Raw genomic sequence first — 19532 nt, 5'->3', positions numbered from 1 at the left:
CATCCAGGAAAAATGCATGAATATTGAAGGGGATCCAGAACCGTGCCCTGGGGAGCCCTCACCGCTCCACCCGGAGTTAGAGGAGACACTGAGAAAACCAGAACACTGACCTGCCCCCAAACCCCAGAAGGGTGAGGACTGAGGGAGGTCAGGCAGAAGGGGGTTGGGGAAGGCCCCTGTGCTGGACAAGAAGCTCGCTCTAGAAGGCTCAGCACAGAGGGAACCAGATTGCCGAGACTGGGAAGGTGCTGGGCATGAAGAGGTGGAGAGATGCCTCTCCTCCAGAATTCCAGCAGTGATGAGACGACAGTATAACCACAGGGCTGGCAAGGTCACAGAGGGCTTGGCCAGAGATGCCCTGCACTGTTAGCAGTTGAGGGTGAGAGTCACAGAGGAGGGAGACATTACAGATGATGGACTGTGATGAGAAGGGAGTGTGACAGGAAGACTGACCGTCCAGTGGGGGAGGGACGGGACCCGGGCCCTGCCCTGGGGTCAGCATGAAAGGCGGAGAGAACCTCTTTCTCTGAGCCTGCGACAGAGAACACAGCTCAGGGCTGTGGGGGAGGCAGGCTCCTGCAGCTCAGGGGCATGGGAGGAAGGCAGGAAGAAAAGGAGGGGAGGTTATTTTCCCAAAAGCAAAGGGATAAGGAAGAACTGGAGGCTTGTAGAGAGGCATTCAGAAATTTAGTTGCTGTGGGATGTGAGGCCACAAAACCCCAAAGGGCGATAAAAGGCTGGCTGAGCAGAGGCAAGGGGCTCGTTGCAGCTGTATAGCATCTGCTTTTAGGGAGCTTGGGGGGTTTCTGCAGCTGCGCTCCAGCCTGAGGACCGAGGAGGGAAGTACCAAGAATCAAGAGCTCCGGCAACAGGCACTGAGTGTCTGCAAGTGTCCACGTGGGAGCCTGCGGACCCTCCCCATACTCTCTGAGGCAGATGTGATCACCCCCACTTTCCAGGTGGAAGGTTCAGAGACGGGGAAAGCAGCTTTGGGATTCTAATCCAGGCTTTCTGGCTGAACATCCTACGTTCCTTTTCTCCCTCTCAGTATACCTGTAGGGGCAGGGCTCTCAGGAAGGGCCGATCCTACAAAGAGGGGCGCTCTGGCAAGGACGTCAGAAGGAAGACTTGTCTGTGGTAGAGGGATTCGAGGGTCGCCCACCAATTGCTCAGCCCTGGGCCCCGGCCAGCAGTCAGGACGAACCCTGTGACTAAAAGAAGAGGCCACTGGCCAAGTCTTGCTCCCTCGTGGCCTTAACTGAAAAATCTGGATCCCGCCAGGACATGGGCCTCCTAGGCAGAGGAGGGCTTAGGAAGCAGCATGGGGGGGGGGGGGGCGGGNTCTGGGGGGGCGGGTCTGCGGGTTCAAGTCCTCCCTGGGGAGGCCCCGGCAAACAGGGACTCTCTGAAGCAAAAACCAAAACACACAATAAATACGTCTACCCCACCTCATCTCCTCAGAGACGGCTATCAAAATGGAAGCATAAAATGCATCAGGGTGTGGAACAGGAAGAAACGCATGTGTAACCCTAAAACCTACCAGTGGCTGGCACCAGGCCGTTCAAGGTTTTTGGCAAACACGATAGGCTTCCTTCAGCTCTTCATAAAGGACAGCCCGATGCTAAATTCTAAAATAAATCTGCCATGTGGAGCCTTGTTCAAAGAACATCACATCTTGCCATGGATAATGTTCCCAAGGATGGGCTTCAGCATAAGCCAGACGTGTTTTAGCTGTGCTCGATGCAGTGGTCCCTAGGAATGCCCCAGCGAGCTGGGAATATTCCAGATCAGAGCCTTCATATCTGGAGCCCACACCAGCAGGAAAAAAACCAAACAGCCCCTAGCTTCACCAGCTTCCTGCTGGGGAAGAGGGAAGTAAGGCTGAGCCTGGGAACACATTTCTTTATACAAGCTTAGTGCTTTACGTGCTGTTTACCCTTCAGCTATATTAAACAGACCAAATAAAAACTTTCCAGTAGAATTAAAGACAGAACAGGAGCTAAAGGCAATAGTTTATCAGAGCTGGACTGAAAGAATGCTAAACCTGAGCATTCTAATCAGAAATAACGGGGTCAGATTCCAATGGGTTTGATGTCAGAGGTACCCGTGACCCAGGCCAGCTCTCAGGATTAGAAGCAGCTGCTGTCAGGGTTAATGAAAAGCCAGGGGTATTTTTGATCGCTAAAAGTAATATTTAACCCCATCTCCTGTGTTTATCATTGGGCTATAAAGGGCTTGGTGAGCCCACACTCCTAGCTGGTATTAAAAGTGATACTTGGTCACAATAAAGGAAAATTATTATTAACCAACTATACACATTGGGTTTTGGAACAGTTGATATAATGAGAGGCATTTTAAAAAAATGTTCCTAGTCTCAGGAACATTCTAGAAGGAAGAAAGGAAGAGAGGAAGGGAGGAAGGAAGGGAGGGAAAAGAAAAGAAAAGAAAAGAAAAGAAAAGAAAAGAAAAGAAAAGAAAAGAAAAGAAAAAAGAAAAAGAAAAGAAAGAGGGAAAAAGGAAGGAAGGAAGGAAGAAGAGGGGGAGGGGAGGAAGGAGAAATTCCACTTTGATCTTTCACTAGCTGACAACATGGAGCCCTATTTCCCAGTCCCCCATCCTGGTGGGCGCATCCCCCTGGTGCAGACTGAGGAGCAGGTGTGAGCCACTACCTGGGAGCGGTTCCTTACAGTGACTGAAGAGGCCCTAAGACTTGACCCACTGGGCTTTATCCTACAGTTGTCAAGGCAACTGAGCAGCCTCAGCCTCAATCAGACCCAGAAAGACTATGAAGCAATCAGAAGCTCTCAGGTTGGTGTACTCATCCTGGCTGCCAGCTGCCTGGGCTCGATGAGTCGTCTTCCCACTGGGCTGGGTCACCCGTGCCTCCACAGCCAAGCGAACGCCCCTCCACTTAGGAACAGCTCTGCTGTTAAGGGTGTGCACTTGACCCCCAGCAACGCACAGCAGTGCCCAAGCAGCTAGGGCATCAAACACATTTAAAATACACCAAGCAGGGCCTTTCTTCTGCCATCTGAATCCTGGACTCACGAGGAAAGAGGAAAGGGTCAGGTGAACATAATCCCTCATCTATATTAAAGAGACACCACAGCATTAATTTTAATTTGGGAATAGAGGCCCCAAATTTGCTGTGGGTGCAGGGAGGGTCACTCTTACAGCCTTGCTGGGATGATGAGAACAGGTGGGAGGCAGTGGGCTTTGGAGTCAAATTGTGACCCCACCTCTTACAAGCTGTGACCCTAGGCAGTCCCTTAGCTTCTCAAGCCTTTGAAACCATACTCAAGGCAGGGACACAGTGCCCAGCACCTAGGGAGTTCTCAGTGAGGTGGCAACTGTCAACATGAATACATGGTTTTGGAGGAAGAAGAGAAAAAAGGATTCTCTAGATTTAAACAGACCAAAAGCCAGTAAAATACATCTATTTAATTGGTTTTTCCCTTCAACTTGAAGTCCATCAGAAACCCCCCCATATAAGGCAAAACTATATTTGGATGAAAAAACAATTACTCCTCACTTTTGTAAAAGAAATCATTTCATCAAATCCACATCCATCCCTTCTCCTTCATACTAGACAGATTTGAAAACAAAACCCAAGCATCCAAAAGTTTGAAAACCGTGTCTCTCGATTAGGATTCCCTGAATCCATCAGTTTGAACAATAATATCCTGAGCACACACGGGAAACAATGGCCTTAGAAAGGCTAGGAATCTGCAAACAACGTGGCCAGCATCTATTGAGCATCAGATGTCTACACGATTAAGAGGAAAAAAGACGTGAAGAGGACAGAATGTTTGATCGCACACTGCCTTTCCTGTTGTCTGTCCCTGAGAACAGCCCAGCGGAGGCTTCCTCTAGGCCCCCCTTCTCCTGACCTCATCCACCCCAGCTACATTCATCGTGCAGACCACTGCGCATGCCTCACTGTTCTGTTCAATAACCTTCTGTGGCTCCCCAGTGCTGTCAGGATAGAGTCCATTCAAAACTCTCCCCCGGCCTCTCCTGTTACTGCCTGAATGACACCAGAACCCTGATCAAGCCATAGCCATCTGTTCACTGCTCCTCAAAACCCTGTGTATGGCCTACCTCCCAGACCTGGTTCACACCATTCATCCTTTCTAGGATTCCATTCCCACTCCTCTTTGTCTGTCTAAATCTCACCCTTTCTTCGAAGTGAGCACCAAGTCCACCTTCCTCTAAGAACTCTTCCACAGTCTTGTTACGACGACCTTTCCCTATGAGCCACCTGAGTCCTTCACTTGGCATTTAGTATCGGCCGCTTTTTCTGGTTACTTACCATTTTCCAGGCATGCTCCATCTCTTCCAACAAACCCCAGCACCTCAAGGACAGGCCCCACTTTTGACCATTTCATGGCTTTGCTGCAGTGTTAGGCACACAGTAGGTGCCTGTCACACTTTTAGGACCTTGGGAGTCCGGAGACCTCAGATGGCTCTGCAACTAATTGGCATGTGGCCTGGCCCAACCACGGTGCTGGGGGCCTCCGGCCTCTCCCGTACTGCACAAGAAGTCTGGTGAGACGAACACGGAGGTCCTTGCTGGGTCTAAGGTTCTATGAGAGGGGCTGGCCATTTGCTAGTAGTGCTGGAAAGCCTTTTTTTCTAGCTTTTACACCCGAGCCCAACCACTAAGACTAGGAAAAAGGATGGGTGCTTGAGGGTAGTAAAGATTCAGAAGAAAAGCTTGTGAGAATGTAGAGTTTAAGTACAGCCTTTTGCTGAACTTTTACTTTTGAATGTAAAGAAAGCAAGAGTCAAAAAATAAAATTTCCCACACCTTCCCTTCTCAGGGCCCAGCGGCAGTTAGCTGAGCAGCCAGGGTCAATGATAGAAACCAGGTAGGAAATAACAGATGGGCAGCACTTTCTGCTCTATAGGAGACATGTCCTGCTAAGGTCATAGGTCAGCATTTGCGAGAGGAGAGAAGAGGCCTTAAGTTTGGAAGTTTCCCTTCTCTCTGATTCTGGTGGGAAGGCAGCAGGCGCACCGCCCTAAGAGTTAACTGAAGTGGACTCAGGCAGTTTCACAGTCAAGGCCCGCTGTCTACATCCCGGGTCCTCTCCTCAGAGGCTTTATGCCGAGAAGTAGGACATAAGTTTCACATTGACTTTGACTTCAAATAAGAATGAAACGCTTTCCTTGAGGCAGGTGTCTGGTCAATCTCCTTCTACCTGTCCTCACAGACCAGTGGCCACAGGCCAGAGGAGGGGCCCTGAGCCCTCAGTCAGGTGGCATCACCTATCTCAGGGGTTTGGTCTTGTCGTTTTATCAATTTACCCTCCCTACCTCAGAGAGTGCAGCGAGAAGAGAGAAAATAGAACAGGAAGGAGGGCTATTAGGGCAAAGAGGCTACAAACTTAGTGAAACTCATCTTTTCAGGCACAGAACACAGATGCAGGGAGAACATGGGGGAACTAAAGCGTGACTCAGACACTTCGGGTTTTATAAAGCCTGCTCACAGCCTTCCAGTGATAGAGTTTAGAAAACCCTTCAGAAATCTCCTTGACAAAGACAGGCTCGCAGCCCAGCGCTCTTTCCAGTTTTGCAAGTTAGTTCCTGTAACTTCCTTCCTGAGCTTACTTCAAGTTCTTGGCTCAGTGAAAATATCTTTAACCGTGACCACATCAGGGGGAACAGTTCCATTCCCTAGGACCCCAGTAACTAGGGGGTAACAAGAGATCAGTCTCATAGTGTGGGGCAACCACCTCCTGGGTCAGTTTGTGGGGTTTTTGAGGGGCGGGGTGTAAAACATGGGACTGGAAGTCTGTTTTAACTGCCTGGTTATTGATTCTTTCCCACCGCCCCCTCCTTGCGTAAGTCACAAGAAGCATTAGCAAAACAAATTCATGGCCACTTCTCTCATTATAAATGCTTAGCCGATCCCAAAATACCCTGTGGTAATGTGGTTCCTTAGCAAGGCTGGGTAACAAAACAGCTTTTATACCAGTGAGAGAACTTAGAATATGCAGGCTTTCGTAAGAACCTAGAATAGGGCTCAAAGGTCACAGATGGACTCTCCACCTGGACTTCAGGTCTCCGTGAAGGTCTTTCTCTGAACTTCTTCAGAGAAGTTCATGAACTTCTTTCATGAACTTCATGAACTTCTTTCATGAACTTCTGCAGCTCCAGCTGGATGAATGGCCACCCTCCAGAGAAATGCTGAGCTCAGCGGGGAGGGTGGATGGGGACTCCCATTGGAACTTGCTTCACCCTCAGGGGCAAAGCAGCAGGACTATCTCACCAATTTGCAAAGAACCTGTCTGTCAACAGGGAAACAACAGCAGACGGAAAGAAGCTCCTGATTCTCCTTCCACTCTGAGTAGAGGTTACCAGCTCAGATGCCACTGTCCCTAAGCACTGGAACCTCCAGTTCTTGGTCACCCTGAGATGGGGGGAAGATGGTGATGTGAAAAAGTGTAAGAGTGGCCAGAGCAAAATGCCTCTTTTGATAGGAAAGATCTTGCCCAAATTAATTTGTATTTCAGATTTTTTTAATGTCAATCCCTTATACACATAATTTCCAAAATATTACTCAGCATCATCCAAGACTTTTAGGTTTTGTTTGTATTGTTTAATTAAGAAAGAGTTGCATTATTTACAATAGCCAAGTACTGGAAAGAGCCTAAGTGCCCATCAGTGAATGAGTGGATCCAAAAACTATGGTACATATACACAAGAGAACACTATGTAGCAGAAAGAAAGGAGCTCCTACCCTTTGTGACATCACGGGTAGAATTGGAGAGTATTATGCTCAGTGAAATAAGCCAGGCGGTGAAAGACAAATACCATATGATCTCACCTATAAGTGAAACCTAATCCACAAAACAAACAAGCAAGCAAAATAAAACCAGAGACATGGAAATATAGAACTGACAGTGATGGGAGACAAGGAGGGTAATAATGGGGGAAAGAAGGGGAAGAGCCAAGTCAAGGAACATGAATAAAGGACCCTGGACAAAGATGACGGGGGCAGTGGATTGAATGTGGAAGGTGGGGGGTTGGTAGGGCAGGGGAGAGTAACAGGGGGAAATGGGGACAACTGTAATTGAATAACAACAAAAATACATATATTAAAAAAGAAAGTGTCCAAAGCAAATCAAGAGGAGAAGAGGTTTCTAAATGTCTATGTCCAGTTTCTCTGGCACCATTTCACACAATTATTTGCTGAACTAACAATTCCTAGAGACTCAGGTCTAAAGCACTTTAGCTATTATGGCTAATAGATTGTTATTCATAACCACTCAGGAAACTTACATTTGATGCCTTACATGACATATTGCATCTCCCTCCTACAGGCTCCCTCCCTCCCTCCCTCACCATGCTGTGGTGAGGACTTGGCAATCTCCCACCACCTCTGTAAGGCAAGAAGTCTCTTCCCTCCTCTGACTGCAGGTTTGACCTCTCCCATCTTCTCTTTCCTGCAGGACAACCCACTCACCATCCCACGCCGCACAGTACCTGTTCCCTGCTCCGAGTGATCCTCTCAGACAGCAAATCCGAGTTATTTCTTTCTTCCTCCAGTTCAATCTCCAGTTGAGACACCTTGTCCTAAGAAACAAGACACAACACGGCCTGGGTCACTTCCACTGGCCTGGGTTTGGAGCGAGGCCGTTCCTGTGGAGGGAAACCCCAAGGGCACCTCAGAGCAGAGCATCCTTTAGGTTTGGGAAAGGCTGTGTCTATTTCTCATACTGTTCAAAGCAGATACTTCTACAAGTGTGTTTTACTGCTTTCATAATGTAAAATGTAATTATGCATTTAGAAAATACATTAAAGGAGAAAAATATTACCCCGAACTCTAATATAAGCACTGAGGATAGTTTAGCATGTTTCTTTTTTTTTAAACTTAATTATTGTTCAAGTACAGTTTTGTCTTTTACTCCCATCCCAGCCCCCCCCCACCAGGTGCTCCCCGTGCATGTTTCTTTCAAGTCTTTTTTCCCCCCTTATGAACCAAAAACTACTAAGATCTATCTCAGCCTAAGGTATCTAAGTTACATGAGGGAAATGAGATACCACCCAAGGTACATATCTCTAAAAGCCCCAAACTTGGGACGATGTTTTGCCTCCTTCCTGCTCAGGGTTTGCAAGAGCCTTGCAGGAGTCAGGTCTCCAGCAGTCTGTTGCAGCTGCCTCTTCCTTCTAAGGAACCTCACTCAGCTCTGTACAGTCCAAACACACATCAGAATAACATAGATGCAGCGTCGGCTCATTCTGCTAAGCCAACCACCCCAGAAGAAGCGTAATTTCTCCCTTTCCTGCTGGCTCCTAATGTAACATCATCAAGCGTTAGGAGAAAAGAATTGCAAAGTAGCTTCGTGTATGAATAAAAAGAGGCTTTTAACATAAAACAGTATGTTTCTACTGCTACCAGCCAGTCTGTCATATGTCTGGTTAACTCAGAGCCACACACACACAAAAGCAACCAGCACTGTGAGTTTCTAAACAGGAGTCTGAGGCACCTGCATGTAAATATTGTCTCTGCCATCATCAGTGTTGACTGACAAGCTGTGGACGCCTCTGCAAGTGGTGAGAGTCACAGAACTCACGTGAATGCCTCCATGTGTGCAAATGCCTTCCCTGTTACTGACCGAAACTATAGGGGACCCGAAGGCTCTCCCCCAGGAGCTGTGAGCCCCAAGTCCAGAGCAGGACAGACAGCTGGGGCCCGCACCGGGCCTCCTGTGTGTTCACTGCTCCCCCACTCCTCCGAGGCCAGCTTTACTCGGGTCGGAAACCACGGATCCACAAGTGCCACACTGACACAAGACGGCCACCCGAGTTTCTCAGTTTTACAGAAAACGCTCATTGCTGAGAGCTCTTGAGTCCTGAGAATTAATTTAAATGTGAGTGAAGGAGAGCAGACAAGATATGAGTCGTGCTAGCGGCCTCTTAGGGGAGCAGAGGCCCCTGCAGTGTGCCGTGCAGGGGCGGGGCCTGGAGAGCTGCTCATCCTGTGACTAGGGAAGAACTCTCTAAAATGTTGCAGAGGGGCAAACGAAACTTAGTTACACCACTGCTTCCACACCTGGAGTTGGCAAAAGGAAATGTTCTTTTTAGTCAGAATATTCTAGAAGGAGATGACCTGAGAAGACAATGTTTAGCTAAAGCACCTCTTCGCAGGGCCCACTTCCTGCCTGCAATGCGTGGGGCCCACAACCCAGTTCAGGCGGGGGCCAGGCCTCGGGTGGTCATTGCCCCAGGGGCTCCTGAGCCCAAGGCTTGAGCTTGCTTTGAACCACATTGTTTGGGTCCTAGAATAATTGCTTCCTAGTTAAATGGGTTGAATTTAACTTGCCTTAAGATGACCTCCCCTAATAAGATCGGAACCAGCACATTAGCAAAAAGTACGGCAACCCTAGAAAGCTGCAGCCAGCTTACCCTAATAACTTCTAAAAAGCTCCCATCCAATGAAACCTTTAACGGCTGAGACACCGCTCGCTCCCTAGCTCCCTAGCAAGAACTGCTACTGAGTCCCCTGGAGGTTTTAGAAGTCATTTCTATTTATTTGCAAAGTTGGATCAGGAATGCCATTGATTTTAAATTTAAGATATATCTCTTCCTGGCCTTGAGCACTCTCTGCCCTTTTTAAAAACCTTGACAATTTTAGCTCCTCCCACAGGTCCAAGGCTGATTCTTAGGCCTCTTTCTCCCTCTCTAAATTCCACTGGGATGTGGGGTGTGTTGGGGGCAGCGGGGGAATCAAGAGTTTTCTGGTTTGGGGTTGGTTTTATTCTTGAACATTATTCTTTTCCATAAGTCCAGGGGACTGATGTTAAGGCTCTTCCTGTCATTCTCAGTGAGCTGTTCATGCTTAGACTCTATTAGCTGCTTCACTTTTCTATGTGTTGTGTTTTCATCTTGTGAACAAACGATCCCCAGCTGGTGGCTCCACCGAGCACCTTCTGAGATATTCTCTTGGACCATGTTTATACTGTGTATCGAAGTGAATTGAGCCAGTTTGCTGCTGGCTTTGGCAAAGCTAGCCCATATGTAGGGGAAAATGGGTCAAAATCAGCAAACAGTAACGGAGCATGTGGTGTGGCAAACAAGCCCCGTGTGTCCCCAGGCACCAGCAGTCTGGACTCAGGCACAGCTCAGCCCTGTCCCGATCCGCAGCAGTCTTGTCTCCTTTGGACTCAAATGCATGGCCCAAAGCAGCACACAGAACATGAACTACCTATTTGCCTTTAGGTAAACGCACCTAACTTCTTTGGGTCTCTGTTTTGCTTCCTCTTCAAAGCAATGAAGACACCCCAGTAAATTACCTCCATCACTCCTTGCAGCATGGGTGTTGTAGGAGTCTCTGAATACCAGCCCCCCCAAATCGGGACATGACCTTCCTAACCGAAGGGTCCCCAGAGGCTGAGGTCTGAGCAGCAAGCTTGCTTCCCTCGTGTCCCCACTCGCTCTCCCCAGGCCCTGGGGCCGCCCACGTGCCCTGCACACCTCCATCTGCTTGACCAGTCGGCTGCGGTCATCTTTGAGGTGACTCTTTGCCTCCAGCTCGTACTCCAGGTCCTTCAGCGTTTGCTCCAGAAGCTGCCTCTTCGTGAGCGCCTCATCCTGAGCTCTCTGGTAGTCCCGGAGCTCCTCCTCCATCAGGCGCATCTAGAACGAGAAAGGGTTGGGGTGCTTAGCTGGGCACACTGGGAGCCCAGAGACCTTGATGGGCAGTGTGCAGGCAGAGCCCGAGGAGATCAGAGGACCTGAGCAAGTGCCACTGCCCTCAGGGCCTTCGTTTACTTGTCTGTAAAAGAGGGGGTTTCCAGCTACAGGAAGCAACCCATTGGGTTATAGATTTTAAAAAAATACTCGGGCCCTGGCCAGTGTGACCCAGTTGGTTGAAGTGTTGTCCTGTAAACTGAAAGGCTGTGCGTTCGACCCCTGATCAGGGCTCACATGGGACACAACCTATCAATGTGTCTCTCATATCAATGTGTTTGTCGGTCTCTCGCTGGAACCAATAAATATCCTCAGGTGAAGATTTAAAAAAAATTCAGAGTACAAAGAAATAATGTATTCATCAACTTGTAGGGATGTATGTACTACTAAGCCACAATGCAAGAGGTATTTCTTACCTTAGGTCGTGTTCAGAAACACTGAAAGCCACTGAACTAGGTAAGTGCTTCCCAGGGTGTAACTGACTGTCCGCCTGGCTCAGCATCACCTCAACAGAAGTTTAAAGTTAGGGGAAATAAAAACCAAGTTAATGCCCCCAAAGCAACCTGCAGGCATGAAATCTAATAATATAAACATGCCCATTAGGTGAAAACCACTGCTCCCTAGAAAAATCATGTCATCAGCAGTCATAATCGACAGTGCTCTTTTCATCCACAAGGTGGCACTGAACTAACAGCTTTGAAGGCTGCATCAAACTAAAGAGCTTGCACCAGGGATGGTCCCTCCTGTGTTCTGTTTCTCTGGAATCTCCCGGAAGGGGGGAGCCACCCCTACACACACTGGGTGCTCCTGAAACATCTGTGCGGACAGATTGGGTGAAGTTTAAGGTTGTCTGTTTTGTTCTCAACTTCCTACCCTCCGGGAGACGGTTGAAAGCACAGTCTTAGGAACAGACTACACCAGGAGTTATTTCCTTCAGGGAGTATGGGAGAGTTAAATGCCAAAGTCCATGGCAGAATACCATTGCTTGGGGGTGATTTTCACAGAAAAGTTAGAAAAGCCCCAAAGATGGTCTTAGGGGTGCAGGGGGACTCAACAGGTTAAACTAGCTTAGGAAGACCAGTGGGACAACTTTGAGAAATGTGTTCCTTTCTTGGTGGCTAATGGAATGGCATCAGCTGACATTCCTATGTAAACAGCACAGCCTGGAAGGGGACCTCTCCCAATAAAACCCTAGTCTGATCTGGGTGGCGACTGGGTGCAGAGACCACTAGGAAATGAAACTGAGTTTCAGAAGCACTAAGTGAACATCAGCCCATGAAGAAAGGATGACGGCACAGGCACTGGCCACAGAACAGGCGCACCGTACCCCAGAACATGCGACATCTCTCCCATGTCTCAGAGCTTCCTAATTTGCAATCCTGGGATAATTTTAATACCTACCTTATCGAGAGCTGTTATGAGAATCAGATGAAGTAATACCAGAAAAGAGCATGGGTTTGAGAGTCAGAAAGACTGACTGGTAAAAGGATAGCCTGCATTTCCTCGTCAGCACCCTCCCTGGTGCCCCGCACGGCCCTCGTCCCGCAGCCCGCACATCCCTGCCGCCAGGCGCCCCGGAGTCCCAGGACATATCTCCAGGGCCGAGGCAGGGTGTGTACAGCAGCACAGCTGTCTGTCTGGAATCCCAGGTCAGTAAATAACTTTGGAAGCTTCTTGTGCTGCCTTTATGTAGTTAAACCTTTACATAGTTAAAACTGCCCTTTGCTAAGTGATATTTAGAAGATTAACTGAACAACAATAACTTCTAAGTCTTAAATTCTCTAAGATTATCCACGTCAGAACTTGCTGAGCTCCACACCAAAGGCAAAGCAGGTAAAATGTCCATTTCCCTCAAAGCAAAAAAGGAGAGTGTGACGGCCCTTGGGAGGATGGGGCTACCGCTTTTCAATTTCTTTTGCTTAGGATAGGGGTGGGGATGCAGTGAGCTGAGCTGACCTTCAGTTTTCCAAGGGTCCTGAGTGATCCTGACTTGTTAATTGGATTTTGTTTCAAACAGTTCCATGATTCAGCAGCTTGACCCAGGGGGGCATCTGCCATTTCCTTGCAGAATGATGAGGTGCCCCTTTGTGCCGTGCAAGTGGAAACAGTGTCCCGCGGGGCTTTACCAGGGAGAAAATCTAGGAAAGGCCGTCTTTGTCTCATCGAAAGGAATCCTTTGGGAGTTAGAGCTTCTTTACTCCGATGGAGACATCATCGGCCTCCACCTGGCCTTCGCTAACCCCTCTGGACCTCAGTTTCCTTATCTAAGACCAGGAAGGTTCCTTCCAATCTGAAGATTCTAGCAGAATAAGCACCTTAGAAAAAGCAACAGGAGCCGTTTGCAGGGGCCACTCTGGCACCATGATTCTCTGAGATCAAAACCACACCCCAGGTGTTTGTTGGGGTCCTGGCAAATATCTGAACCCCCCGCCCATCTTCTGGAGAAATGAAAATGCTTGGTGAATGCCAAAGAGAATGGTGATGTCAATAAGCTAATTTCAGTTTTTACTTGGATCCCTATATCACCAGGGTCACCACTGGTGTGACCCTGCACTAGAGGGGGTCTGTTATCGAGATCCTTTCAGAAGTGTTCTTAAAGTCTGTGACACATACTCATTGTCTTTCCACACCCTTTCCACACTGACTCATGGGTGACTCTTCTTTGATCATCAAAGATGCTAAAAGTTTATTTTTTTTTAAAGAGAAACTTGTTTTCCTGTGGAATCTTAGTGCTCTTGGCACTGCTTATGAAAAAAGTTAAGACTTAGAATAAAAAAAATAATAACATTAGTATCCAGGATATACAGACCCTCTGCTACATAGTTCCACATGTTCTCTCATTTAATTATTAAATCATTATTATTTTGTATATTTTTGAAGAGGCAGAAACAGATGCTCAGAAAATTGGGGTAATGTACTTGAGGTCACCCAGCTGGCAAGAAGCGTAGCTAGAAATCAGCGTTCATGTATTTGCATTTTAGGGCCTCCAGTTTTCCATTAAAATAATCAAAACCATGCCCTTTATTTTCTCTCGGTTCTTCAGAAGTCAAGACTGAAGGGAGCTAAAATTTGGGTTACTTTGCTCTGTTTTAATAATTTCAATACTCATAAATTCCTGAAGCTTTCTTTTTGTCTCCATCATTGTTCTGAAACTCTTGTCTACCATTCCTACTCCAATAAAAGTCTATACTTTCTAAACAAATGGGGGGGAAAACCACCACAGTTACTATAATCCCTGTTCTAGGATTAAATTAAAACATTAATACACATACATCATTTGGACACAGCTGGGAATAGCACTGGTGCTCCATAAATGGTAGTTAAACTTTTTAGGCAGAAAATCTTGGCTTAATGAAGAAAATGGTCAAGTTACAGTTTTACCAATTTCACCTCCGAGGCCAGGGGTTCACTGTGTGTCAGGACGTCATTTGCCCCATGTCACCGTCCAGAGGGTTAAGACTGAGGAATCAAGCACCAATGCTGCCTTAAGAATCGACCCCAAGAATCTCCTAGAAGTTTCACAGCCTGGAAGGATTCTCCTCCCTCCAAATAAGGGGGAAAGCAGGAACTGGGCTGGCCAGGCATTACCTCCTCCTGCATTTTTGCTGCAGTCAGACGGGCCTTTTCTGCCTCTAGGGCCTTCTCCTTCAACTGCCTTTGCATTTCTGCCAGCTCCCTGCGATTTTTCTCCTTGTATTCATCCAGCTGGTTCTGGAGCTCCAGCGTTGATGCGCGGGACACCTCGACAATGTCAGCCATCTGGAAGAAGTGACTCGGGTGTGAGCCCACCCTGGGATGCTCCATCTGGGACCAGGGAGCCAGCTAGTGGGACCAGGGAGCTAGGTTTGGGTCCCACCCAAACACTGATCATGCCTCCTTTTTGTTCCTCCACACCCTCCCCCAAATTTTGCAAAGGGCCTCGTCATGGCCTATCCAGGTTTAGTCACTTCTAACTGGGAAGCAGACACTAGGCCCAGAATCCAGAGGGTACCGGCATATTCTAGAACAGTTTCTCTGTACCTGGGATTCCCCACAAGTCCTCAGAGCTATTTCAGGGGATCTGCAGGTCCCTGACACATTTGTGCTTATACCTAACTGCAGATTTCCTTAGCTTTCATCAGGCCCTCCAAGGCGGCTGGGTCCCAACGCTGGTATGCGCCCCACGCCCTCTCCTCCCCTGCTCCCGCCTCCCTCCCGCTCTCTCACCTCATCCTGCTGCCTCACCTCCTTCTGCAGTTTCTCAATGGTCTTGTCCAGGTGCCATCGCTCATTCTCCATTTCGTTCTTCAGTCTCCTTAACTGCTCCTTCTGCTCAGTCTCATCTTTTAGCTTCTCAGACAACTGCTTCTGCTCCTGGGTGGCCCGACTCAGATTTCTCTGTAGATGGCAGGGAAAGGATGGTGTTGTCATCTACCTACCGGGTCAGCCACAAGAACAAGTGGCAGAGGGAGTCTCAGAACTGTACCACAGAGCAATCAGACCTGTCACATTGGTGATAAGGAAATGGATCAAAATAAAGCCGTCACTGAGACACAAGGACATTGCTGCGTCTGAAATTCAGGGACCAAGCTGACTTAGCCACAAACACACAGAGGCAGACAAAGGCTACAAAACCGCTGAGGCTGCTGGGGTGGCAATTCAGCCAGTATCCAAAAAATGGACTGCTCATGCTTCAAAACCAAGGTGAAGTTACACATGAGACTAATCTAGACCTACATGACAGCTTACACCCTGTGACATACATTGCACCTAATATCCTTGAATTCCTTCTGCTACGCAGATGATCATTACAGTTAAAACAGCCAAAAATGGCCCCGGAGGGGTGGCTCAGTTGTCCCGTACACCAAAGGGTTGTGGGTTCGATCCTGGTCAGGGCACATACCTAGATTATGGGTTTGGTTCCTGGTGGGGGTGTGTACGAGAGGCAACCAGTTGACGTCTCTATCTCTCTCCCTGACCCCCTCTCCCTTTCTTTCTCTCTCTTCCTTCCTCTCTCTTCCTTCATCTATCTCTAAACAAAATCAGTAAACATATTGTTGGGTGAGGATTAAAAAAACAACTTAAAAATTAACCTACAAAGACAGAGCACACTGTCCACAGGCCAAGAGTCCACTGGGCACAGGGAGAATGCGTGGGTTGGGCCCACACACAGAAGAAAAAGCACTTGGCAGTCCACAGGCTGATGCAGTGCATGAGCAGAGGTGTTAAATGGAAGAGCCGCCAATCAGAAAAAGTGCCCATGAATGGCTCTCAGTGAATCAGCACCAGATACCAGTAGTTACTACGAAATGCAACCAGCTCTCGGGTGATAATTTCCCTTGGCTTCTCAGGAGCTCTCGTCTCATACCTCCACACAGACTGAAGCTCTTTGTGTAAAAAACATGCAATTTTATAACAAGATCCTAAAATATCTTAAAGATAGTTACAGTGGCTTCTTTAAATGGCTGGATGCTGAAATGTCCAGAAGAAGCACAGCTCAGAAAGGGGCAGTGGGACCCAGACACGGGCTGGGTCACCTGGAAAGTGCTGTGAGGTGCTGAGGGCTGAGTGGGGGTTAGTGCAGACACTGCTTAAGACCTACCCAGTCTGTGCCGTGCAGAGACTGGATGCGGAGAACAGTTTAGATGTCTACAGTACTTAACAATGCACAAGTTTCTGTCACACACGCAATAACTCAGGCATCTTGAAAACACTCCCAGATCACTTCAGGCACTCCTGGTCTGCAGGGCCCGTGAACAGCTCGGAGGGCCAACCACCTGCCCCAGGGCCAAAGAGCCACCTGCGGAGGCCTGCCTTGCCCCTCTGGCTCCGACTGCCTGCAAAATCCCGCCAACCCAGCCGAGCTGCTCCAGTTAATTGCTGTGGGGAACCAAAGTCAACAAAAGTGGTTGGGGGAAGAAAAGGTGCTAAAGAGAGGTAATCAGAAGTTCAGTGTGGGACAGCTGGCAGGCGTCCTTCCCACCACAGCCCAGCTGGGCACACCGCAGAGACAGGGTCGGTGCCTGGGATGTGTCTGTGGCTGAATAAGTGGTGCTGGGGGCAAAGGGCTGTACACAGGGCAAGGTAAGCGATGTATGGTTCTATTGTGTGGGAGAAAACGTGCCTTGATTGCCCTCAGACACGTGTATCTCAAAATGTAAATTCTTGAAAAAAAAATGCAAATACAGAGGGCAATCAATGGCTTCCCGCAGAACCTCCAGGATCCAACCCAACCCCTGCCCCAGCCTCTTTTTCTTCCTCCTGAGTCCCAACCCCAGGGGCTCCAGGCCAGCAGACAAGCCAGCCCCAGCCCCACACAACCTCCATGTGGTGCGTGCATTTCGGCTTCACCCTTGGCTCAGGCGGGGCTGCCACCCAGTTCTGCCCTCTTCCTGTGCCTGGAGACCAAGATGCACCCACGCTGGCCTGGGGCCTGGCCAGCACCCCACCCTACCCTACCCCCTCAACACACACACATATTTTCCTAGAAGAACAGTTTGGGCTGAATTATTTTTGAAATATTTCTTGCATGATTGTCTCTTGCAGGGTAGTAAAATCTCTAAAGGCAAGGCCATAGACTTTCCATCTGGGCAAGTCTCGCAGCCCAAACTCACTGTTAGGCATACGATAAAAACTCACTGCCTGAAAATTAATATCTATCCTCTAAAGTGGTCTAAATACTTCTTATATCAGAATCACCAAGCAAGTGGGCAGTACTCCTTAGAGTGCAGATTCTAGCCCTTTCTTAGGGAATCCACATTTTTTTCTTGGAGTGGGGCCCACAAACTTGCACTTGAAAGTTACCCTGGTAATTCTAATGGGCTCTAAAGTTGAGAAATGTTCAGCATAATGCTCTTCCTCTTTGATTATTCGAGAAACATGTTCCAATACATCACTGCTGAGAAAACACATCCCAAATTCAGGTGAAAAGAAGCCAAGTTGGCAATTTTGCATTTAGGAGTCAGGCGTGAAGTGTTCTGTAGGTGCAGCGACTATATTTCCAAGACCAGAAATACAAGCCCATCAACTCACACTGGACTCAAAGCTTGGGGAAACTTATCGGTGTGGAAAACCCAAAACACAAAGTGGTAGATGTGTGAGTGCCCTTGAGCTTGGGGACCATTATCTGTCGATGAAGGCAGAGCCTTTTACTACATGACTTAGTAATACCCTGATTTGTTCATATCAATAATAACCAAGTGGCAGGTGAACCCAGGGCTTAAGGAACGAGAGGCTGATCAGAAGTCAGCTGGTCTCCCCAGACCCTTGCCACAAAATAACCATGGACTGCACCCATGGGAGCATTGGCATTTTTTAATTCTGAAGTCCAGTGTAGGGAGGTGAAGGTGTGCAGAATATAAACCCTTAACCCTCCTCGAGGGAAAAAACTGTGGCTACTCCAGGAAAGGTCCCTTTACTTCCCCACCTGCAGAGGCCGTTTCTCAAGGGAATTGTAGACACTTGCGCCTTGAATGAAGCTTGCAAATCAGTCTCCAGAGCAGCACAATCCCAGACCATGGGGTAGGAGTCCAGCCAGTCAAAACGGCATCTTTAGGACCCTCTGCCGTTCTCTGATTGAGTCATAATAAGTCAGACCTAAGGTCACAAGGTGGTCAGCTACCCTAGAGAAATATATGTAGCATACATGAAGATGCAGCAGATTGCTGGGGCAAAAAGGTTCTGAAGCATAAAATGCATGTGTGGGGGGAACAAGTTATTACTTTCTCTTCCTCTCAGGGTTAAGCCTCCTTTCAGGGGTCAGCTCTGGGGAGAGAGGCACACACCCCGAGGTATTAAACTAAAAGAGCTCACTATCTGCTTCCAGATTTTGGAGAAAATGAAGTAATTTAGGGTGATTTTCACAGAAATTTTTGAGACCAGATCATTTGGATGCCCTTTGAAAATTCCTACGGATTGTGTTAAAATGGCCGCACAGCACACAGAGCATTCTCACCATCTCAACACCCTGGGAAAACAGGCTCGAACAAAAGTTGCAAATGAGGGGTGATGTCCAAGGCAAGGGCAGGGACCTAGAGGTGGGGGTGGGGAGGGGTTACACTGAGATCTTTGGGCCTCGGGGCCATCACCTGCTCTCTCCCCTGAATTAACTGTGAGCCTGGGTTCACAGCTGGTGAACTACTTCCCTGTGTGTGAAACTTTCTGGTTCAACCAAAGGACAATGAAGGCTGAGGGCCAGTAACAGCTGCCCCAGTGTTCCGTGTGCACGTGACATGAAGGTGCAGACTTTTGTCCTTGTAGAATACAAATGTCTCTTCTCCCTTGGTGACCACGATTAGCTCATATTTAAATCCCACATGTTGGTGGCTAGGTTGCAGTCATCACAGACCTTAGGTAGCAGCCCAGTGAAACTGCCATCCACGCAAAACCAACTGAACAGGAGTTTGTAACAAAGACTGCATGAATAGGATAGGATAGGATAGGATAAGATAGGATAAGATAGGATAAGATAGGATAAGATGAATGGATGGATGGATGGATGGATGGGAGGATGGGAGGGTGGGAGGGTGGGAGGGTGGGAGGGCAGGAGGAAGGGGGAGGGAGGAGAGAGAGAGAGAGAGAGGAGAGGGAGAGAAAGCAAGAAATCTAGAGTGAGGGTACTCAGACACCAAACTCAGGAAAAAACAGGGCTCTACTATATACAAAAATGACGTCTCTGTCCAAAGCCAGAAGGAAGGCAGGGACAGCTGATGAGGTGGGGACAGTGGGTGAGGGCCCCTGAGTTATGGGGACCTGAGTGAATGCTAGTGCACGCAGGCTCCTCGCGGCTACCCTGGAGAGACACAGCTGAACACGGAAAGGAAGGCTGCCATTGCGCCTTCACAAATCTGGGTCTG

The 19532-nt window shown here is 48.3% G+C and overlaps 1 protein-coding gene across 3 annotated transcripts in view; it reads right to left on the bottom strand.

Moving 5' to 3' along the window:
* Positions 1 to 19532, bottom strand: part of CGNL1 (cingulin like 1) — a 98328-nt gene that overhangs the window by 9800 nt on the left and 68996 nt on the right. For all 3 annotated transcript variants that reach the window (XM_037053975.1, XM_037053976.1, XM_037053978.1), the window contains exons 10-13: positions 14923 to 15075; positions 14287 to 14457; positions 10483 to 10644; positions 7492 to 7581 (exon numbers count right to left, since the gene is read on the bottom strand). In XM_037053975.1, the coding sequence (XP_036909870.1) occupies positions 7492 to 7581; positions 10483 to 10644; positions 14287 to 14457; positions 14923 to 15075 (576 nt within the window). The remainder of the gene's footprint in view (positions 1 to 7491; positions 7582 to 10482; positions 10645 to 14286; positions 14458 to 14922; positions 15076 to 19532) is intronic.

This window comes from Sturnira hondurensis, unplaced genomic scaffold (genome assembly GCF_014824575.4).
Source record: "Sturnira hondurensis isolate 20B ecotype Veracruz unplaced genomic scaffold, ASM1482457v3 Scaffold0008196, whole genome shotgun sequence".
NCBI lineage: Eukaryota > Metazoa > Chordata > Mammalia > Chiroptera > Phyllostomidae > Sturnira > Sturnira hondurensis.
This window is presented reverse-complemented; position numbering and strand designations above follow the sequence as displayed.